This window comes from Leucoraja erinacea, chromosome 8 (assembly GCF_028641065.1).
Source record: "Leucoraja erinacea ecotype New England chromosome 8, Leri_hhj_1, whole genome shotgun sequence".
Lineage (NCBI taxonomy): Eukaryota > Metazoa > Chordata > Chondrichthyes > Rajiformes > Rajidae > Leucoraja > Leucoraja erinaceus.
The window spans coordinates 43,573,025-43,598,099 of NC_073384.1; the positions used below are offsets into that span (position 1 = coordinate 43,573,025).

General features: G+C 43.5%; 1 protein-coding gene across 1 annotated transcript in view; it reads right to left on the reverse strand.

Moving 5' to 3' along the window:
- Positions 1-7,595, reverse strand: part of LOC129699626 (stonin-1) — a 54,202-nt gene extending 46,607 nt beyond the window's left edge. Inside the window, exons 1-2 of the mRNA XM_055639591.1 lie at positions 6,454-7,595; positions 748-2,584 (exon numbers count right to left, since the gene is read on the reverse strand). Coding sequence (XP_055495566.1) covers positions 748-2,509 — 1,762 coding nt within the window. The 5' untranslated portion in view covers positions 2,510-2,584; positions 6,454-7,595. The remainder of the gene's footprint in view (positions 1-747; positions 2,585-6,453) is intronic.
- Between the last annotated feature and the right edge of the window lie 17,480 nt (positions 7,596-25,075).

Sequence of the window (25,075 nt, forward strand, 5' to 3'; positions counted from 1 at the left end):
CACTATTTTCTCTCTCAACTTTCTTCATTTACTCGTTTTCTTTCTTCACACACTATATATTACACATCTTTCTATCCTTTACTATCTAACTTCTTTTTCTTATTTTCATCTTTTGTCAATGTAACAAAAAAAAAAAGAAGTTGTACATAAAATGTATTATGAAAATATATATTAGGCACTTTGGTGCCATATGACTGTGCTTACTTCTAATAAAATAAAATATTAAAAAAAAACAAAAAAACTTCTCTTTCCTTTTTTTTAAATCCTTTTAAAAGGTACTTTCGACCAAACTTTTGTTCAGCTATGTTAGTATCTTCTTCTCATTGTCAATGTCAACCTCAGCGAAAAGCCTCCTGTGAAGCCTTTGGTTGTTTTTTTTTTACAAGAAAGGCATTATTGAATTAAAATGGCCTTGGGTTAAAAGTAGCAGAATTTTGTCCTTCAAATGCCTTGTCTGAGTCCATGAACGTCACAATGAATTGTTAATCATGCCCTCCGATCCTGTGAATTCCGCATCAATGCCACAGAGCAGCACTGAAACGTCACCTATTCCTTTTCTTCAGAGATGCTGCCTGACCCGCTGAGTTACTCCAGCAATTTGTGTCTACCTATCTATAAGCCTCATTAACATCACTTTAGTATCTGCCTCCAGCACCACCCCGGTCAATCCGTTTCAGGTCCCCACCACATCATCAGCCATTCCAGTATCTCCATGTTGATTTTCTTCAATCATGTTATGAAAAATACCTGCATTTTTGTCGGGTAGACTATCAATCCTCCAGACAATTGCCCTGAAAGCATGTTCATATTTGGCAGTGCCAATGGTGACTTGCATCACTGGTTCACCACCTGACATGCTAACAGAGCCAAGCCGCGCATTCCAATTCTTCTTAGCCTTCAACGACTTCTGTCTGAAGAGATGGACGGTGCGGAATATTTTGAACCAGGCCAAAGGAACAGGAAAGCGTATCATCACGTTTTCACAGTACTTCGAAGGCAGCGTGCTTTGTAGGTTAGAATAAGTAGTAGGGGACATGACAAGAAAGGCTTGCAGTTCTGTGTAGGCTCCATGAACTGTGACCAAACCCTTCAGTAAAAAAGGAAGCTGGGGATCATCACAGACGGTTTTGAATCGCATCAGTTCCAGTCTACAGGCATCCGGAGGGGTGAATCTAACAATTCTAGATTTCTCAAACTCATTTTCCTTCACACACTTGTGAACATGGTAATCGCAGATCTGAATCCATGTGCTGTCTGTGTCATTTTTTAAGTAACTTCGGTCCTTGATCTGTAGCTGCAAGTCATTGAGAGCTAAGAAACATTCTATATTGCCATTAATGAAGCACAAACAATGAACGCGAGTCGTCACGGAACTTTGAAAGAGCTTTCCTTCCTTTGTAAATGTTCCCCAGAAGTGATCTGTTAGTTCTAGCGTCATGTCTTGCTCTTCGTAGACCTTTCTTCGCTGGGTTGGGGGAGGCAGCTTCATTAGTTCCTCTTCAACCGCTGCGATCAAGTCTGTGATATCCCCACAGTCGGTCGTTCCCAACTTCAACACTTGCTCAACCTCTGCCTCATGAAGGACTTCAGGTCTCGGATGATACTTGCGTTTTTCTGTGTACGATACGTGTTCAATCTTCACTGTGTGGATCTTTCCTGACTCCTTGTAGTTTTCCAGTTTGGGTTCTGAGAGCCTGCAGTAAGGTTGCAACTGCAATTCTTTAAACGGTTTCTCAAGGCCCTGCTCATAATATAACTGTAAAATACCACCAGCTAGGAGCTTGAGATAGATTGGACCCCATTGACGAGAAGACATCATGTTCTTCTTCTCAGGGATCCTCATCATTAAAGGCCAGCCATCTTTGCACTCACGTCTGAAGAAATCTCTACCAACTGACAAAGAAATTTGAGTATTAAGCTGTTTGCTTCCCGATGTCGATCTCTGTGACAACTGGAAATCCTCTGCTTGTATTTTTTCAAGCTTTTGGCAAAGGACAATCAGAGGAGAATTGCTCTGACTTTGATTGTCTCCTCTTATCTCCTTGGGTGGGTGATTTCCATGAAGGAAAGTGTGCGTTGCGTTAATGTCTGATGCTTTATTGGAGTGGTCAGTCTCCTGTTCACAGTGAGCAGCATCAGTCCGTAAAATACATTTCTGATTCCAAAAAGGGTTGGCGTATCCATTCTCATTATTGTGTGACCTGAAGTGATTGGTTTGTGATTGTTCCTCTACTTTAAATAAGTAGTTATCCTTCGGTGAGCTTGGTGTGATTGGAGTCTGAGACCCAAAGGTTGGGGTGCAAGGAGAGCTGGAGCAATGTGGAGAAAGAGGCGTGTTACTTCCAGAGGCAGAAATCCAGGCTGTTTCGTGTTGAGAAGAAAGACTTAACACCAAGCCATTGGACTGGAATCCTTTGAGACCATTATCTGATTTGAAGGAACTTTTCGGTGACTGGAAAGCATTATCATCATCAAATGTAACCCAGTTCGGATAACTGGCGGAACACATGTTTAATCTGATGCATTTAATTCATAAGAATCTCCTCTCTGGACTGTTCCAGGAAGTCGATTGCTGCATGCCTTGCTGAAAAATACAACATAATAATTTTTTTAAATTATTATAACTTTCAGATGGTACTCCAATATCACTAAATGATGACTAAATACCAAATTACAGATAAGCAGATCAACATAATGATGACGAACAAAGAACTGCAGAGTTTACCAAAAAAGACACAAAGTGCTGGAGTAACTCAGGCAGCATCTCTGGAGAACATGGATAGGTGACATTTTAGGTTGGGTGTATATGGAATGAGCTGCTAGAGAAGGTAGTTGAGGCAGGTACTATGACAGCATTTACAAGGCACTTGGACAGGTATGGATAGGAAAGGTTATAAGCCAAATGCAAGGAAGTGGGACTAGCTTAGATGGGGCAATTTGGTCGGCATGGACAAGTTGGGCCGAATGGCCTATTTCCGTGCTGTATGACTATGAACCCTGTTGACAGACAGTCGGGCAGCTTAGTGACAGTGATAGAGTTGCTGCCTTACAGCACTAGAGACCTGGGCTCAATCCTGACTACGGGTGCTATCTGTACAGCATTTGTTCCTTCTCCCTGTGACTTCATGGGTTTTCTTTGGGTGCTCTGATTTCCTCCCACAACCCAAAGACATGCAGAGTTAATTGGCTTCTATAAATTGTCCCCAGTGTGTAGGATAGAACTAGTGTACGAGTAATCGCAGGTCGGTGTGGACTCGGTGGCCTGAAGGGCCTGTTACCATGTTGTATCTCTAAACCAAACAAAACTAAACTAAAAAAGATCACAGCACAGGCTGGGAAGAATAAAGCAGAGTAGAATTTCAGAATTGGCAGTTCCACATAGGGAGCATTTATGCCAAACTGTTTGGGCAAGAGTTTCAGGAATTTTTATGGACATCTATATAAATATGCACCATGGCCAGGATGCCTCCAGCACTAGTTAAGTATTCTGGAAATTCACAGCAGGATGACCCAAATTTTTCCATCCAGAGGAATAACAACAAATGGACAGGAAACCACAAATGTCGGGTTTATATTGAAGTCAGTAAAGTTCCTTACCAGTACACACATTCATAAGTTCAACCCTGTTGCTGTATACTGAGTCACTGTTAATACTGGATTTTTAAAAAATAGATTCCCCATGGCTGACATTACTGAATTCAATAAGCACCATAGAATAAAAAATAAAGTCTACCCTGGAAATGATACTTGCATCTAAATGTATCCAAATTTATCATACTCTGTAAACGAATATTAAAGACAGCTTTAATTTTCTTACTTGAATAAGCTGTCCTATCTTGCCTTTATAAAATATGATGTACTGCTGAACAGGGCAACGGAACAACTCATTATCTCATTCAGAATAGTACAGTCTAGACAACTTAAATATTATCTCCAAACCCATAATCTTCCTTTTACTATAATAATACAAATAACACTTCTGTGAAATTATAGTACATGGATAATAAAAGTAGCTAGCATTTCTGGCTGGTTTTCAGCTTTTCCGAATCTGTAGTTGATAATGCACATTGGGAAATCGTGCGTGGGATTGTAAACTTTTAAAGGCAAAAAGGAGAGGGTAAATGCTTATGAAGCGTTGCGTTAGTACCTGCCTCGACTACCTCCGCTCCGACAGCTCGTTCCATACACCCACCAGTCACCACCCTTTGTGTAAATAAGTTACGCCTATAGGTTCTTATTAAATCTTTCCACCCTCAACTTAAAACAACGTCCTCTGGTTCTTCATTCCCCTACTCTGGGCAAGAGACTCTGCGTTGACCCGATCTATTTTTAGTTTTACTGAAACGACGGTTCCATGCTGACAAGAGACAAGTGTCCCCCAGCCTGTACCTGGCATTAACATTCTTGCATGTTTGGTACTCAATTACAACTTAGGTCTCTGCTACGATAGCCGTCTCTAACACTATTACAGACAGAGATGTTTAAAGTAATTATAGTTTGGACTTTAGACACGACATTCAAATTATAGAGCCATCCTTAACTCTGGCTCCAATATCACAGTAGTAAGAATGCTTTTCATCTTTCCCCCGTCAAACAATAGTGTTAGTGTTCTCAAACCTATGTAACTATTAGCAGCAGCAGGCACCATTACCTGGCAAAAAAAAACTGTTATTTGATTGGAATCATGTGAGATATCGGGTTCAAGAATGGGACAGGAAATACCAATGTTCGTACAAGAAATGTTCTCAGCCCCTCCTCCACCAATGTTCTTGCCTCGGTCCGTTCCTTATCTAAAGACACTCAGGAGGGGATGGGGATGGGGGTGGGGGGGGGGGGGGGGGGGGGGGGGGGGGGGGGGGGAGGATATCACGGAAGATGGCACGGTTAGTTTTATTTCAATGGAACTGACAGAATTGGCGTTTTGCAGTTCGTGGCCTCTTCTCATGCTGTCAAATATTTATTTAACAGTGGAAATTTACCAGATACTGGCAAATGGGATTACTGTGGATGGAGACAGATGATTTGGAGACGCAAGGAACTGCAGAAGCTGGGGTCTTGAGCAAAACAGTGCTGGAGGTACTCAGCGGGTCAGGCAGCATCTTGGATCCGGAACATCGCCTATCAATTCCAGCAGCAGATGTTGCCTGACCCGCTGAGTGACTCCAACACTTTGTGTTTTAGTGTGGATGAGACTTGATGGTCAGCATGGACTGGATGATCCAATGAACTTTTTCTGTGCTCTCTCGTTTTCGCAGTTATTTAAAGCGCTCTTTAAAACAACATTTGAGGGAAAATAATTTCTGCTGATGTGCCGTAAGTCCAGCTGGAGCCTGATGTTTGTTACGCGCTACTTGTCAGGAATGCACTGCTCAGTTTACAGAAAAAATACTGGCTCTGTACGTCGGGCAGTTCCGCGGGTTAAAAATAGCGTGTGACTAAGCTCAGCTCAGCAGGAGGAGTTTGGCTTCGAGTGGGGCGGGGGTGGACTCTGCTCTCCTGGACGAGGTTGGTTATAGCTTGGAGTGATACAGTGTGGAAACAGGCACTTCGGCCCAACTTGCCCACATCGGCCAACGTGTCCCAGATACACTAGTCCCACCTGCCTGCGTTTGGTCCATATCCCTCCAAACCAGTCCTATCCATGTACCTCTGAAACAATGGGATAGTCCCAGCCTCAACTACCTCCTTTTACAGCTTGTTCCATACACCCACCACCCTTTGTGTGAAAATGTTACCCCTCAGATTCCTATTAAATCTTTTCCCCTTCACCTTAAACCGATGTTCTCTTGTCCTCGATTCGCCTACTCTGGGCAAGAGGCTGTGCATCGGTGCATAAGGGAACCAACCGACTGCGTTGGAAAGAGAGTAAATGGGCCAAACGGAGGGAAATGGGGCCAACTTAGACTGGACATCTTGGGCTCGTAGGGGTAAAGTGCTTGTTTCTGTGCAGTATTATCCTATGAGGAAATACGTCGCCTTGCACATTCGGACAACTTGGCACTATTGAAGGAGCCACTTATGGCAAAGATTCCCAGACGCTGAGGATCGATTTTCGCGATAGGAAATTAACTAAAAATTGTTAATGAATTGTTATGAATTATCGCACTGGGAAGATTCTTCTGCAAACTTTCAACAACTCTTGTTTTGTTGTTATTGTTAATTTCAGGTTCTCAAAATTTCCATTTTCCAGCAAAAACAAAACAAAGTGTTGGAGTAACTCGTTCTTATCTTCATTCTATCTCCGGTGTAAACCAGCATCTGCAGTTCCTTCCTACTCATTCTTCTACAATTTCTGTTTCCATTTGTTTTCCTCCCACCGCTTCCCCGTTGAATGACAGCGAGTTTTACCGCACAATGTTCCCCCCGTCGACAGGGCAAGTTCCCAACACCCACGGAGAGGTTTTCTAAATGTGAAATCGGCAAAAACGTATGGTAGATATCAGAAATACTTACAGTCGTGCAACGTTACTTATTCGCGTCGTCCACAAGTTCCTTGTGTGTCATCCGTTGCCTTTTCTAGTCTCTATTATTCAATAATAATAATAATATAAATAATAATAATAATAATAATAAGAAGAAGAAGAGCAAAGCGGCGACAAAGAGAATTAAATCTCAAAATGGCCCAGGAGAGCTAAGCGCTTCTGCCTGAGCTGACAGCGACGTCCCTCCTCTGCTTCGAGCTCCAGCGACTGGGGCAAAGTAAACATTACAGACAAGAGCTGGCAACTAGACTTCCAACGTGACGTCCGGACAGAAGCAACATCTTTCAAAACATGTACTTAACTACGGGAGTATATATCTTCCTGCAGGCAGATCTGGGGGAAAAAAAACATTTAATTAACTCGGATCGGTTCCCTCTTCCTGTTTTTCTCGGGTTCCAGTCGGTTTTTTAACGTGCGGTTGGTATATCGACCGGAGCCCGTGTTAATCAAAACTGTTATAGTCTCGATTATAGACACAAAAAGCTGGAGTAACTCAGCGGAACAGTCAGCATCTCTGGAGAGAAGGAATGGGTGACGTTTCGGGTCGAGACCCTTCTTCCGACTCGATTAGTTGTTCGTGGCGTCAGTTACCCGAGAGTGGTTGACAGTCCACGGGACTCAGTGATTCACATCAGGGAGAAAGAAACTCACGGGTCGTTGCACAGCTCAACAAAGAAATAAGGGGACATCATTATCTGCATGGGCGACTGCTTTCATCTGAAGCCGGGGGATATCTATCTGCCCGCCTGAAAGAGACACAAATACTGGTGCTGGATTGTGGGAAGCGCAGCAATAAAGGAAGTGAACAGCCTCCAAGTTTTTTTTTAAAGTTAGGCAAGCTTCGGTCTCCAGAGAGCGCAGACCGTGCCGAGCAATGAAAGGCTGTTAAGAGCAGCCTCGCCTGGAGCAGACTGTTGTTGAGTGGTGGCAGAACTTCAAAACAAAGCCTCATCCAAAGCTGCCTGATGCACCCACTGAAGCGGACAGGGAGACTAATGAGATATCGACGTTTCAAAGTGAATTTCATAAACGCCACCGGTTAAAAATTACCTTTTGAACTACCCCCGTAGTTATTTGAAAGCATTTGCAAAATGAGCGGAGTACTCTACCGGTATGAACTGCAGATGCTGGTTTGCAAAAAAAATAACAACAAAAAGTGCTGGAATAAATCTCTGGGGTGGGGTGGGGGGTGGGGGGGGGGGGGGGGGTGGTCAGGCATCGTCGCTGGAGAATATGGATCGGGACCCTTCTTCAGACCTTTCCCTCTCTGGGTCGTTATTAGTTCTACATTAGGAGATTGCAACCTGTTGATTTATAACCATATAACCATATAACAATTACAGCACGGAAACAGGCCATCTCGGCCCTACAAATCCGTGCCAACAAAATTTGGAAGATGAACAGTCAGAATCCTGGATCAATGACCCATAAACCTAAACTCCAATTAGACAAGCTCCAAACGCACAGCTGTGCAATTTCAGATCAACTAATAAAATTAATATGAATTTGTTTTATTTTTCTAAAAAGAGCTAGTCTCTGTAATGGAGATGAGGTTAGCATTTGGTCTTGTCGAAGCCAACTTGATTCAGTGGCGGGCTTCAGTACCTGAGAAAAAAACATTGGAACAAGAAAGAAACGGAGAAATGAAGCTCCATAAGCGGGCTGGAGTGGAACTAACTTTGTCTCCATCCACATGGTATCATTTATCTGCAGAAGCTGACCATTGAATGTCTCTGAGGATCCTCCAGTGCTTCTACGCAGCGGCGGTGGAAAGCATCTTGTCCGGGAACATTACCATCTGGTTTGGGAATTGCTCTGCCAAGGACAAGAAGGCTCTGCAGAGAGTAGTGCGTTCGGCCGAACGCACTATGGGAACTTCACTCACCCCCCTGCAGGAACTATACAACAGGAGGTGCAACTCCAGAGCAAACAAAATCATGAGAGACCCCTTCCACCCCTGCAACGGACTGTTCTAGCTGCTATGGACAGGCAAACGCCTCCGTTGCCATGCGGTGAGAACGGAGAGGTTGAGAAGGAGTTTCTTCCCAGAGGCAATTCGGACTGTAAACGCCTATCTCACCAGGGACTAACTCTACAGAACGTTTTTCCTTCCATTATTTATTATGTAAAAGAATATGTGTGTTATGATTGTGTTTATAATTTGTTTGGTTGTTTTGTTGTTTGTCTTTTGCACAAAAGTCCGTGAGCATTGCCACTTTCATTTCACTGCACATCTCGTATGTGTATGTGACAAATAAACTTGAATTGACTTGACTTGAAGTCATTTATAAGTGACTGGTGAAGCCATGGTCAATCACTGCGCTATCACCAGCTAAATACTTGACCATTCACATTGTTAATTTAACACTAACCACAAGTGGCTCTACCCAAAGGTAAACAGAGCCATTGAAGAACTTGAGGACCTAATATTGGTTCCTGATGTCCTCCTCATCATTGGTGTCAAAGAGCAGACAACTTCCTGGCGTACAGACCTGTAATCCATGATGGTTTCTCACCTGTCTCTCCACTCACAACACTGACCTAGTAACCATCTCTGCCCTGAAAAGCAGATAGGACGTCTGAAGGTCTTCATGGGGTGTCACAGCAGGGAAGCAGGCCTTTCAGCCCAAGTCACCCATACCCATCAAGATGCCTTCCTAAGCTCTTTCCACTTGCTTGTGTTTGACCCATATCCCCCTACATCGTGTGTAGGAAGGAACTGCAGATGCTGGTTTAAACTCAAGGTAGCCACAAAAAGGTGGAGTAACTCAGCGGGTCAGATAGCATCTCTGGAGAAAAAGAATAGGTGATGCTTCGGGAAGAGTCTTGACCCAAAATGTCACCTATTTCTTTTCTTCAGAGATGCTGTCAGACCCGCTGAGTTACTCCAGCTTTTTGTGTCTATTTTCCCCCCTACATCTTTCCTATCCATAAATCCATTTCAGTCCACCTTCACCAGTGATGGAAATTGGTTTTAGGAACGAGGGGTACGCTAAGGTCTGTGAGGCTAAGGTTGGGAAGACGCTATAAGCCCCCCATGAGAAATATTTTGTAATATGGTAAATTTCATGGCCATTTTGAGCCTATATGCACTGGGTATGATGATTACATGCACATTGTATCAGTAACTCAGTCAAACAAAGATAGGTATAACAAATATATATTTTGGTAAAATATATATATTTTCAGATTATTCATAAATTTATTGAGAATAATAATAGTGAACAGCTTCCAACTTTGCATATCTTGCTATATGTACAATACACATACAATGATCAGCCAATAATAAGTGTACAGTTTACAACTTCACAAATCTTGCAATATGTAGTATATACGTACGATGATCAGCAAATATATTTAGTGTACGTACAATCTACATTTCACCATGGAGGTGGCCTCGCTGTTATTTTCAACCAGAATTTTCGTATCACTGAACTCACCTTCCCCCCAGTAGCATCATTTGAATTCCTCGCCTTCAAAGCCCTTTCCTCCATGACAGTCATCCTCATTTACCGGCCACCTAAACCAAACCCCTCCTTCCTATCTGACTTCACTGAACTCCTCACACTTGCCTCATCCCTCTCCCCACGTCTGCTGCTACTTAGTGACTTAAATATTCGCATGGACTCCCCCACCTGCAAGCTCGCATCTGAATTCGCCTTTTTACTTGACAATTTCTCTCTCACTCAGCACGTCACCTTTCCCACCCATGACAAAGGTCACATCCTTGACCTGGTCTGCTCCACAAATCAACCGGTACTCGACCTCCATCCATACCTCTTCCCCCTCTCTGATCATAAGCTTATACGGTTCACCATACCTTCTCTGACACCTCGCCCCCGCTTCCTCCGAGAAATCATCTTCCGTAATCTAAAATCCATTGATCCCCACCATCTCTCTGACCTGCTCTCCACCACTCTCCCCCTGGACTCAACCCCCATCTAACCTGATGATCTCACAAACCATCTCAACTCCACCTTGTCTACCTCCCTCAACACTCTGGCCCCCCTCAAAACAAGAACCGTAACTTTCAACACATCTTCACCCTGGTACACACCTGCACTTCGTAAACTGAAACAGACTGGTCGCCAACTCGAACGACTTACAAATAAATCATCTCTCACAGTCCACCTTGAAGCTTACAAACTCCACCTCACTGACTACAAAGATGCTCTCATTGCTGCAAAATCTGCCTACCTCTCCTCCATATTCACCGATCCCTGCCTAAACCACAGAACCCTCTTCTCCACAGTGGGCAACCTCCTCAAGCCTCGAGCCAACACTCTCCCTACCTCTACTCCGGATCTCTGCAACTCATTCCTCCACTTTAAAATCAGCACCATCTATCAATCTTTATCCCCTGTACCTGACTCCCCAGCATCTACTCCACCACCTACCAAGGCCCCTCCTTTCAACATCTCCACTGACCTCCTTACCCCTCCTCCACACTGCTTCCTCTCCCAGTTTGACCTGGTCACCCCTATTGAAATCTCCAAACTCATCAGCTCTTCCAAACCCACTGCCTGCTCCCTCGACCCTCTCCCCACTCCCCTGTTGAAGTCCTGCCTCCCCGTTCTCTGCCCCTACCTCACTAATCTCTTCAACTCCTCATTGTCCCAAGGAATTGTCCCCTCCTCTTTCAAAACTGTTGCTGACACACCAATCTTAAAGAAACCTGGTCTTGATCCCTCCTCTCTAATTAACTACCGCCCAATCTCAAACCTCCCCTTTCTTTCAAAAACCCTGGAGCGTATCGTTGCGTCGAAACTTCATTCCCACCTCCTTGCGTATAACCTACTTGAACTCTTCCAATCTGGCTTTCGCCCCCTCCATAGCACAGAAACTGCTCTCCTCAAAGTCCTCAACGACCTCCTCACCTCTGCTGACACTGGTTCCCTCAACATCCTCATCCTCCTCGAACTGAGCGCAGCCTTCGATACAGTGAACCATAACATCCTGCTCACCAGACTCAAAGACCTCGACATTGAAGGCTCTGCACTCAGCTGGCTCCTTTCCTACCTTTCCAACAGATCCCACTTCATCTCTCTCCACAACCACACCTCTGCTACAGCCACAGTCACTCAAGGCGTTCCCCAAGGCTCCGTGCTTGGCCCCCTCCTCTTCATCATCTACATCCTCCCCCTTGTTCAGATACTCCGCCACTTCCAATCTGGACTTCCACTGTTACGCTGATGACACTCAGATCTACCTTGTCACCAAATCCCCCCCCCCCCACCCCCCCCCCCCCCCCCCCCCCCCCCCCCCCTCCCATATTAACTCCTGTTTGTCAGCTATAAAAACCTGGATGCAACATAATTTCCTCAAACTCAACAGCGATAAGACAGAATTCCTCCTCATAGGCTCCAAAGCCACACTCAGCAAAGTCAATACCCCCACTCTCACCATCGACGGCACCACAGTCTCCCCATCTCCCAAGGCACGCAACCTTGGCGTGATCTATGATTCCACCCTCTCCCTTGAGCCTCACATCCGTCATGTCATTAAAACCTCCTTCTTTCATCTCCGCAACATCACCAAACTCAGACCCTCTCTCACACCGCCCGCTGCTGAAAGACTCATCCATACCTTCATCTCCTCCCGACTGGACTATTGCAACTCACATCTCCTTGGCATCAGCTCCACCTACATCAACCGACTCCAACTGGTCCAGAACGCAGCCGCCCGACTCATCACCCACACCAAATCCTGGCATCACATCACTCCAGTCCTCAAACAAGTTCACTGGCTTCCCATCTCCCACCGGTTCACCTACAAAATCCTGATCCTCACCTACAAAGCCCTCCACCATCTGGCCCCCCCATATCTCACTGACCTCCTCTCCCCCTACCAACCCTCACGGTCCCTCAGATCCACATCAGCCGGTCTCCTCTCCATCCACAAGTCCAACCTCCGCAGTTTTGGGGACAGAGCCTTCTCCAGGGCAGCTTCCAGGCTCTGGAACTCCCTCCCCCAACTGATCCGCAATTCCGTGCCCCTCACCATCTTCCAGTCCCGCCTCAAGACCCATCTCTTCACCTCTGCCTATCCTTAGCCCCACGTGCCGTCCCTTTTCATCTCTGTATTAATTGCCTCATACTGTGTTTTGTATTGAATTCTGTATTTACTTTGTGTACTAGTCATGTCTCTACTATTTATTTCATTACCCTTACATGTTTTTCCTCTACCTGCTAAATTTTTGTAAGGTGTCCTTGAGAGTCTTGAAAGGCGCCCATAAATAAAATTTATTATTATTATTATTATTTCTGAAATTTCTACTTATTTATTAATGGACAAACGCAACAATTAAGTGAATTACACTCCAGTTTACATTACAAAATGTTCCATAATGGTATATAATCTCAATTTTTTTCTGTCACCTCCTCTTTCTTTCTGCATGCTGTTTCTTCAGCACACCTTCTGCCACTAAGAAGCCATGTCCTCACGTATTCTTCAGGGTTGAATTTTGACAGAGGAGGTCCCACCAACTTAATAAATAGAAGAGTTGAGAGATGATCAGTTTGAAGTCTTGCACGTTGTGGTGAGATGCCATTGAATCTTCGTTCACATTCTGCTGTTGTAACCAGAATTGTATTTACAGCCGTTAGCTGCTGCTGAAAATCTGCAGAAACTACCTTCCCTTAAGATTCCTTGAATTCTCCGAAGGCTCTGATACAAAGCCGACCATTTATGCCAAATTGTTCTGCCATTTCTTCTACATCATTACCCCCAATGGTAAAAAGTGAATCTTCTGGAATATTGTTAATATCTAAATATTTCAACTGGTTCATTAACTTTTTACATTTATCATTGGAAGCTGTTGTAGATTCAAGCAGCCTGGATTTCATATTACTGATCAAACTCCTCAAAAACGGTTGCCTATGTATAGTAGGTACTTTACCAGCACTCATATTTATTCCATTAAATGTCATCTGGCTTGTTGCTTTCTCCACTTGAGTATAAAATGTTCCTGGCTTCTCTATTTGACATTTAAGAACCTTGATAGCTTGTTTAATTTCCTCATGTGCTTTATTATGTGTACAATTTTGGTTCTGCAGTTCAAGTGACAGCTCAGACAACTCTAGCAAACTGTCCAACAACAAGCCCAAATAATTTACGAGAGCTGATGATTCTAATACTTTTCTCAGCCCCTCGTACTTTGCTCTCTCTGCACTAGATCTTGAAGCATCACAGCTTGCTTTTCCAAAATGCTCCCAAATAGCTTTATATGACTGCCACATTGCCTTTACAGTTCGGTAAGACAAAACAACCCATCTCTACTTGAAAACACGACCAATTTTCAACAGATGACAGTGAAGAGCCTCAGCGCATGCAGTTAACTCATCCTGATTCTTAGGAGACCTATGATATAAGGAATACAGTTTATCACAAATTATCTGAAAATGATTCAAACCTGCAACTTCATTTATAGCGTCACCTACACCGAGTTCAAGCCTGTGGCTGGCACAGTGCCAAACAGTTGCATTAGGGAAATCATCAAGAAATAGTTTTGCAAGCCCTGCATTTCGTCTTAACATCACTGATGTACCATCAGTTACAAGTGATATCACATTTTCTGTACTGTATTGAAAAAACACCTCTTTGTAAGCAACTTACAAGCCCATCATATATAGATTTTGCATTTGCTCCAAGTTTCATATGTTCTAAGTCAAAATAGAATGATATAGGTTGGGAACATTCACCAACTGCTGCTCTCAAGCAGACTACTAGGACAATTTTGCCATTAATAATAGTAGATTCATCAATCATAATAAACATTTTAGATTGTTTTGAAATTATATTTTTCACCAGTGTCTTTCGCATCTGGTTCCCTATGTGGTAAGAAGCATCTGCACATTACTTACGAGAGTGTAAAACGTACCCTAAGTCGATGCCGTTTCTTTCTTGCAGTTCAATATCAGAAGACATAACTGTGTATGGCCTTTGTGTACAGTTTTGTATACAATTCTAAAAACTCAACCTGTTTTTGTTTCATCCTTTATCCGTGACATAGTAGAACCCTCTCGGTCATGACTGACCATGGGTGATGCATCCTGGTCGGATGCAAGCCTGGGCGATGTCATATGGAGGACAGGCTATTGCCCATGCAGCACATCCCCCTTCTCCACATCACATGATCGATCCAAAGGAACAGCAGGGCTGTTGCAGTTTGGCACCAGCGCTGTCGCAGGAGCTGCCAGAGCGAGGTTGTAGACAACGACAAACTGCCTTAGGGACTCCGACGCCGGATTTTCTTAAGGTTTACTCTTGGAGCCTTTTCCATGATTGGATATGGCCACAAGACTGTGGAGGTTTTAAATCAGAGTTTTCCCTCTCCTAGTGACATATACACTGCATTTTCGATTGCTTTTTTTTTCAGCTGTTTCATTGATTTTTTGGCATCTGATATGAGCTTCTCTATTTCTGTGCTTAAAAATCTTTTTTCTTAAACTCGTTAACTGTTTTGCTTTGTCATCACTCACTCCTACTACATTAACACTGCACCAGTCACAAGACAAATTAATTCATTGTGTTCGTTCAGGTCCACGATGACCACATTTGCTGCATACACTACATCCTAGTTTTCTGTTTTTAACAATTAGCCAGGGATATTCTTTCTTTTTGTTTAAGTACATTTCTTGTGTCCAACAGTCTGGAAGATCACATTTTTCAATATCTTTTGAAATGTCTTCGCATGCAGCATCAGGTGAAACAGCTGCATCAGTTGCATTATCATTTTAAAATCATTTAGCCTTCTTTACTGGCTGAGTGTTTTCATTATCATTTATTTCTTCATCGATCTGAAGACGCTATCTTTTAAAGTATCTCAGTATGCTCATTTTCACAGGGGTACACAAATCTGAAATGTATAGATATTTGATAGTGATACATTATAAAATATTTCCGCTTGCACTATTGCTTTGCTAAATAAAACAACCCACAACAAAATATTCACTACTCACTATTTAGGCTGGAAAAAACTATTGGTATTACTTATTTAATTTTCTCCCCATCCATTCTAATGTAACTGAAACACTTAATCTGAAAATGCAGTTTCTTATTGGGGGCAGATAATAGAAAAAGTATTGAATTATCTATTACCAACCCTAATTCAGGCCTATCGTAACAATTTCTAATTCAAGATCATGTAAAAATGAGTCTAAATATGAGCTATAGTGAGTCGAATTTACAATCGATAAAGGCATCTCACAGCAAAAACGACGCTATAGCCACACTATACAAGTTACCACAGTATGTACACAGTGTGGTCTTCACACTGGAAGACAAATAGATCAACTGGGCTGAAACATTGTCTGTGCATATGCATCCAAAGCTATGCCAAGAAAAATCGTTGGCCGGGTAATCTGAAGCATGTGGCATATGTAGCATAACTGCTGGTGTGAGTTAACTCATTTGCAAACCATTGCGGCAATTAAAATACGTAGCGCAGTTTTTGGTGTGAGACGGTCTCTTGATCTCTTAATACAACCTTAAATAAGCACATTCATCCCTAAGAGTACTAAGATACAGTACATACCCAAGACCTTAAAAAAAGGGTCCATGGACCTCGAAGTCAATATATGAATCTAATATTCATAACATCTCATACTTTTGACGAAGTTCCAAGCCAAAGGTTTCACCACATTATCTGTAAGCAACCCTACGTGTTCACAACCTCACAATCTATACTCACAAGAATTTATAAATATCACAGTAATACGATGATGTAGTACTGCTGGGACAGTAATCATTTCATTGTAAGGAAGGGCCATGGTTTAATTGGATCACTATCATTCTGTGGAAAAAATACAAAATGATACTGACAACCGAGGTATGATGATTAAAGAATATGTAGAAGAAGTGTACTGTTTCACCGTCTTTGCTGTCCCCTGTATGACAGACTCTGACAGTATCCTCCCTTGCTGATGCTTATGTAGCAACAAGTGTTATGCTTTGGTGGCATTATGTGAGGTCATGGTTCATGCTCATGCGCCAGATCCTGAGTAATTAGTTCTTTAATATTTTGTGCTAGTTTTCTGCGTTGTCAGCAACTGAATACATGGAGGCCAATGTTACTAAATTTTGTACATCGAATATCTAACATAACAAATTACAGTACTGTATACAGAATACTTGTAAAATTATATGATTTTACAATAACAGTGCATCAAAAAATGGCAAGTAGCAACATCACTTCCAATATATGCTGTGCGGGAAATACACGGCCACACACGGTAAAACCTTGTTACCTAGGCTGGTCACCCGAACCACCTTGTTAGCTTGCCAGCGTGCACGTCCCCATGTAAAGCTATGAATTCAGTAAAGTAAGATTGTGTTTTTGATTTTGGATAAGATAACTTAATATGTGTTGTTTATGAGAGCTGAGTAAAATATGCAACCATAATTATAGCAAATAAACAAATAATTTTAATTGCTAGAAACTTGACAAAGGATAGCTAATAAACGTCTCTGACTCCCTTCTACTACAGAAATTGGACATCAACTGGAAACTGAAAAGTAGGGGATGTCATCCCCCTGCGTAACCCCCCATTTCCATCACTGGCCTTCACAAGCATTGTTGAGGAAACAATCCAGAGAATACCACCGTTCCCAAATAATCAGAGCGACACTGCATCATTTTTGAAGTTTGGAGCCACAATAACTATCCACAATGCTAAAGGATTAGAATGCATTCCATGCTGATTCCATCCTGGATTTTGACCACTGGTTTTTAATGCATCCTCAGAGCCCATACATGAGGCACCAAAGGTCAGTAACAATGCTGAAGCAACAAACATCAGATGCTGTGCCAACCTATCACTAATTGGATGACGTGTCTCAAGAAGATGGTCTTTGCAAACAACACCTACATTCTGAGAACAAATATATGTATAGAGTCATGGCCAGGGAGGGTGGGGTCAGGGGGATAATGAAGACACCGCTGGCTGTGGATCTGGGGTGAAACATAGTGTCAAAAGGAGGTCACGAGTTTGGACCCAGGAGGCGTTATGGAGTAGGGGAATAGGGGGAAAACAGGAGAGGGAAAGGAGAAGGGTCTGGGGTGGTTTGGTTTAGTTGAATTTAGAGATTCAGTATAGAAAAAGGTCCTTCGGCCCACCAAATCCCCGCCAACCAATGATCACCCATACACTAGTTCTATCATACACACTAGGAACAATGTACAGAAGCCGATTAATCTACAAACCTGCACGTCTTTGGAATATGCGAGGAAACCAGAAACCAGAGCACCCAGAGAAAATCTACATGGTCACAGGGTGAACATACAAACTCCGTACAGACAGCATCTGCAGTCAGGATGGAACCTGGATCTTTAGTGCTGTAAGGCAGCAACTCTACCGCTGCACCACTGTGTCACTGGTGATGGGGAAATGGGAACAGAGGATAGTGTGAGGTCTTGGTGAAATCTGCAGTAGGAGATGGGGTGAGCCCTCTGTGGTAGGGGGCAGACTTTGTGAAAGGGTTTGTAACTATCCATCAGTCTCTCTCTGTTCCTGCTCTGTAAACTCTCTACTTATCTCAGCTCCGTCAGACCAAACCCAGGGTCCACCCCAATCACCAACATGAGCCTCAGATGGAGTGTGTTGACCCAGTCACACTATATGGCCTAAAAGCCCTCAGCTGCCAACAATCGTCAGAGGAATGGGTTTTTCATTTTCTAGCTGGTGGTTTTATTTTAACAGTAAGCAGAATCAGTAAGCTCTTATGATGTGTAAGGGCTAGTGCCAGGAAAAGGCAAAATCTCACATGATAGCCCAGGAGCGTTCTTCGTAGCTTGTGACTGCGGGAAGGTTTTGGCTAATATTTGTAGATTTATTTTCCTCATCTAATTTATGTCATGTCTATATTACATTCACATTGTTTGGTCAGTTAAATGTTAATAGTCACAAAGGATTATTGAAAGAATAGCTCATGAGCCTATGCCCGCATTTTCCTCCAAACCCATCAGACAAGACGACATCATTCTAATCTGAGTTGGACAGCTGGGATTTGCCTGAACATTGTTTCCTGTGAAATTTATTTGGCTCTTTGCATACATGTGGCTTCCAGCTCTCGGTAATAATTTTTAAATAATGTTATGTATTTTCTGGTACTAGGTTCCAATTCTCTCAATGACAGCATTTAAAATTATTTATTCCTGGGTCCTTACCAAAATCCTGTGGCTGAATTTCTTAAAAAAAGGGTAATAAAATATTTCTGGAATTTTGTTTTCTATGGCTGTTCATTTCCTGCCAGTCCCACATGATCAGCCAATTTACTGTCTCCAACTGGTTCCTATGGAAAAAGTTGGTATATTATTTCCAGGTTTTACTTCTAGTTTTCTTTCCCGTTTCCTCTGAAGTTATCTACATCTCTGAGCTGTCATAAACACCTGTTAATCCCCGATCGCTCACTCAAGAGGCAAATTGTCATCTATTAGGTTAGGAAGCAAGTCCCTATAAATCATTCGTCCACAAGACCTCAAAATTGGACACAACACCATCTTCCACCGGCAAAACACAAAGTGCTGGAGGAACTTGGATCAGGCAACATTATTGGAGGAAATGGACGTACAAAATTTGGGTCAGGACCCTTCTGTCTGAAGAAGGGTCTTCCATTCCATTTCCTCCACAGTTCGGTTTAGGTTTGGAGATGAAGCAGGGAAACTGACCCTTCGGCCCAGCGAGTCCATGCTGACCATTGATCACCCGTTCACACTAGTTATCCCACTACACACCAGAGGGCACCTTACAGACGCCAATTAACATACAAACCCGCAAGTCTTTGGGAAGTGAGAGGAAACCGGAGCACCCGGAGGAAACCCATGTGGTTAAGGGGCAAACGTGCAAACTCCACACAGATAGCACCCAAGATCAGAATCAAACCCAGGTCCTATTTTTTAGTGGGGGGGACGTGTGCGCCGTTCGCAGCCATTTATCTCAGCCTTGATCACTTTAGTGGCGAGCTCTGTTTTTGAACCATTGCAAGTTTTCTGCTCAAGGTACTTCCATATTGCCATTTGACAGCTAGTTCCAGGATTTAGACACAGCAACATTGAAAGTCTAGCAATATATTTCAAAGTCAGGATCGTATGCAACCTGTAGGTGCACCTGCTGCTACTGGAGTTCCCATGCACTTTTTGCCATGGTCCTATTTGGTGGTGGAGGCTGCAGGCTTGGGTGTGCTGTTGGAGTTCCCTGGAGCATTGGAGGCTGAGGGCAGACCTCATAGAGGTATATAGATCCATGAGCTGCGTAATTTATTTTAGAGATACAGTGTGGAAACAGGCCCTTCGGCCCACTAAATCCGTGCTGACTAGCGATCCCCGCACACTAACACTATCCGTACACACTAGGGACAATTTACAATTATACCGAGCCAATTAACCTCCAAACCTGTATGCCTTGGGAATGCAGGAGGAAACCGGAGATCGCGGAGAAAACCCACGCAGGTCATGGGGAGAACGTACAAACTCTATACAGACAGCACCCGTAGTCAGGATTGAACTCAGTGGCGCTTTAAGGCAGCAAATCTACCGCTGCGCCACTGTGCCACACCATAGGTTAAATTGTCATGGTCTTTTAACTGGAGCGGATGAGTCCAGCACCAGAAGGCACAGCATTAAGGTGAGAGGAGAAAGAGCTGCCAGAGGAAGCTGTGGAGCCAGGTACAAAGGCATTGTTTAAAAGAAATTCAGTCAGGTACATGGATAGGAAAAGTTTAGAGCAATATGGGCCAAAAGCAGGTTAATGGGACTTGCACGATTGTAAACCCTGGGCAGTATGGAAGAGCAGGGCTGTAGGGCCTGGTTCCCTACTGTATAACTCTATGACTATCAGTTGCCTGCTGCGCCACCATCATACCAGGCAATTGTGGGAGATATCTGTCAATGATGAGACATGATTACCCGACCCAAAACATCACCTATTCCTATCCAGAGATGCTGCCTGTCCTGCTGAGTGACTCCAGCATTTTGTGTCTACCTCCACTAAATGTAGACGGAGTTAAAACATTTCACCATGCCCATATAATTTACTTGGTGAAAAAATACTGAAATCCTCTATTTGACATTTGAATATTCTGGCGTTTAACAGTTGTATGCTGCGGCATTAAAGTTAAAATGTTTTGGTCAATATATAAAAAGCACCTGAAGTGTAGCCAAGAACTATACAATTCTCATTAGAGTAGTCATGAGAGACGAGCCTAACATTTTCCACTTGCAAGCTAAGGGATATTGAGGCCAATTACAACATATCCAACAGTGTCCAGGGGAGCAGGAACAGCTCAGTCATCTACAAGTCAAAGAAGGGTTCATGTCTGATTCACTGTAGAATAGTATATCACCTTAAACTGTACTAAATTATACAAATTTATGAAAAGTATAGTCTAGTAATAATAATTTTGCAACTATGTATTTTATATAAAACAGCTGGCACAAATTGGTCAGCCCTGGCATGAGAAGGGGAATTTTGTCCAGTGCATTCATGGTATCATTCTGGAATCTTGCCAACTTTGTATATAGCAAAGAAAAGTAATCAAACTTATGTTTGTATACACAGACATTTAAAAAATTTGTTGGATTATGCAAATAACATTTTCAACCCGAGGACGATTGACAAGATGCATATTTCAACCCTTTTGCTTTTAATTGGAAGCCATCATTCACAAATTTTATTTTTTCTCTCCTTCAGTTGTGGACGCAGCCCAGATCACATTCCAACCTCCCTGCCATTGACTCCATCTACACTTCACGCTGCCTCGGCAAGGCCACCAGCATAATCAAGGACGAGTCTCACTGCAGTCACTCCCTCTTCTCCCTCTCCCAGCAGGCAAGAGGTATAGAAGTGTGAAAACGCATACCTCCAGATTCAGGGACAGTTTCTTCCCAGCTGTCAATAGGCTACTGAACCATCCTTTCACCAACTAGAGAGCAGTCCTGAGCTACTATCCACCTCATCGGAGACCCCCAGACTATCTTTAATCAGACTTTACTTTGTTTCTTGTACATTGTGTTCAGCTCAATTGTAATCATGTATAGTCTTTCCGCTGACTGGATAGCATGCAACACAAATCTTTTCACTTTTACCTTAGTATATGTGACAATAAATTCAACTAAAGTCAATAACATACATTGATAGAACACCATTGATATATGAATAAAAGGGTAATTCACAAGGTTATCTGAAATAGTGAAAAGGAAATTTTGATTGGGAGTACAAAAGTTTGATTAAGTGATTGATCAATTGAAAGACATTGCATGGAAACAGGCTCTTCAGCCCACCAAGTCCATGCCAATCATCGATCACCCGTTCACTACTAGTTCTACGTTATTCCACTTCCTACAAACTATGTACAATTTATAGAGGCCAATTAACATACAAACCAACATATCTTTGGGACACGGGAGGAAACCAGAGCACTCGGAGGAAACCCACACGGTCACAGAGAGAACATACAAACGCCACACCCAAGATGAGGGTTGAATGAGAGTCTCTGGTGCTGTGAGACAGCAGCACTACCAGCTGTGCCACTGGGCTAAGAATTTGTCTTTTAAGGAAAAAAATGGTAAACTGGAGAGGCATTGGTAGATGATTCCAGACCATGCAGTCCAAAAGGTTTAAAGTAAGAGCTGATGGTGAGACATGGTTGATGAAGCTGCACGCATGCTCTCAGCTCTTAAGGGAAGTAAACTCATTCTGTGACAAAGGAGCAAAACATCGAGCAGATGGGAAGCAAGAGAAATAGATCAAAGCTACTGGAGCAGAAAGAGAAACTTCCCAGTGGGGAGACAAATCTGTGCCCTCACAAAACTTGGCACTGGAATCAATAAACTAACAAGAAATAATGACAGAGTGGTGACAAAGATGGAGGTCACATTAAGATTAAAAAAACAGCAGAAAAATGCACCAATGTACCAGAGAAAGTGGGTTTCCGCTCAAGAACTACAGCAGAAGGGTTAAACTAAAGCTGCCAGTACATTAAACCACATCTTTAAATCATAGTTGATATCAGCAATGGTTGCCATCGTAGACTGGAGTGGATTACCTTAAGGTGATGAAGAGAATCAAGGCAGTTGATACCTAGAGTGTGGTCTAGATTAAATCCCTTGTGATAGCAGAATAATCTAGGAAATCAAAGTCAAGTGTTTTATTGTCACATCCCAAACAAAATAATGAAATTTGTACTTGCAGCAGCAATATGTAAACATAGTATATATACCCAGGAATGTGAAGCTTTTGACTCTCACAACCATTGTCCCGTTGATATAGACAGAGCCGTGAGTCCTCATCCTTCATCTTCCACAAGTCCACAATCAGTTCCTTGGTCTTACTGACATTAAGAGCAAGGTTGTTGTGCTGGTACCATTTGGTCAGTCGATCAATCTCCTTTCTATTCTCTGAGTACCAATGAATTGCACTCATTTTTATTTAATACTTTACTAATCATTTAAGTGAGGCAACAAAAGTGAAAGTACCAAAATATGAACCAGCCTCACTAGTTGACAATCACATTAATAAAGACATTTGGTGCAAAGTTGTGTTGCTCTAACTAATGAAATGTTACCCCAGATGAATGAATAAATGAAATAAGCTTCCGGAAGTGGCGGCGCTGGTGAACGGCTGCAGCTCGCCTGCAGTCCGTTTGTTTTACTTTTTTGTGTGTTTTTTTTGTTTAGTTACGTTTTTGGTTTTCAGGTTTGTGGTATGTGTGGGGGGGGGGGGGGGGGGAAACAGGGCTTTCTGTCTCTCCCTTCGGGGGAATGCGACTTTCTTGTCGTATCCCCCTTCTCTGCTTCCGTCTGCGCTGAGGCCTAATGGCGGAGCTGGAGACCTCGAGGCTCCAGAGGCAGAGCCTGTCAGGATTTGCCCTGGGCTCGCTCCCGTGAGGGCGGCCCGGCTCGGGGCTGGATCGGCGCTCCCATGAGGGCGGACCAGCTCGAGGGTAACGGCGCTCCTGTGAGGGCGGCCCAGCTCGAGGGTAACGGCGCTCCCGTGAATTCAGCCCAGCTCGAGGATTACGGCGCTCCCGTGAGGGGCTGAGACGCTCCCGTGAGGGCGGCCTGGCTCGAGGGTGGAATGGCGCTCACGTGAGGGCGACCCGCTCGGGGCTGGAACAGTGCTCCGGTGGCTGAGACGGCGTTCTGGTGGCGGTAGCCTGAGTCCGGGGTTCGGCCGCGGGTCAGTGGACGACATCCGCTGGACTGGAGGGCGGCAGCTTCGACCACCCCCGGGCCGCGGAGTTTGAACCGGCCCGTTCGCGGAGCTCGGTGAGCCGCGGGACTGACTTACCATCGCCCGGTGGGGTATCGCCTCAGCGTAGAGGGAGAAGAGGAGGGAAGAGACAGCAGCCCTAAGATTTTTGCCTCCATCACAGTGAGGAAGTGTTTGGTGGACTCACTGTGGTGGATGTTAATTTGTGTTTACTGTCTGTTTTGTTGTTTATTATTGTATGTACGGCTGCAGGTAACGACATTTCGTTCAGACCGTAAGGTCTGAATGACAAATAAAGGATCTAATTCTAATTCTAATGTAAGATCATGTGACATGTCACAGCGAGATTCGTTTTGCATACACAATGCAAACATTCATCACATATAGGGCGCCAGCAGTTACAAAGTAATCCATTTAGTCCCCAATTGATCCTCTTTGTTCTCGGCGCCCTCCCCCCCCATGCCGGGTCCCCCTTTGTTAACAGAAGTACCTTCACGACAGATCCCCCTTTGTTCTCGCCCCTCCCCCCACGCTGATTGACAAGAAACATATTTCCATCCTTTTGCTTTTAATTGAAAAACATCATTCACAAATTTGATTTTCACTCATACTAGTCTACTTGAGACTAGAGGTATTATTTCTGCAGTGACATCGAAACTCTCAATTGATACATTTATTAAAAATGCATACCTGCACATTTTTAAAGACAGGCTGCTATTTGACTACAACACTATCATTCCTTCCAAAATCATCACAGATCTCCAGGATCAGTGCCTTTTCTTTGCAACTGGATCCTTGATTTTGTTATTGGAAACCTCAATCAGTGCTGATTAGTAACATCTCCCCCTTATTGACCATCACCACAGATGAACCTGAAGGCTGTGATTAGACCCCTGCTCTACACTCTTTACATCCATAACTATGTAGCTGTACAGCTCGAATGCGATTTATAAATTTGCCAATGATACCACTGGAGTTGACTGAATCACCAATGTTGATGAGTCAGTGTACAGGAGAGATAGAACATTTGGTTGAGAAGTCCCATAGCATTGTATTGCTCAGCATCAACAAGGCAAAAGCACTAATCATTGATTTTGTATGTCTAAACTGAACTAAATTGACTTTGGAATGGGAAAGTCAGGTGACCATATTGGATGACTCATCCTGGATCCATCAATCTTGAAGGTGGTGTGCCAGCATCTCTACTTTTTCGAAGATTAGAAATTCAGTATATCTCCAAAAACTCTTACCAAGTTTTTACCAACGTTCTGTAGAAAATATCCTGACTTGCATCATGGCCTGGTACAGCAATTCCAACAGAGGAATGTATGGGGCTGCAGAAGATGGTGGACTCAGCCTGGTCCATCACAAGCATAGCCCTCCCCT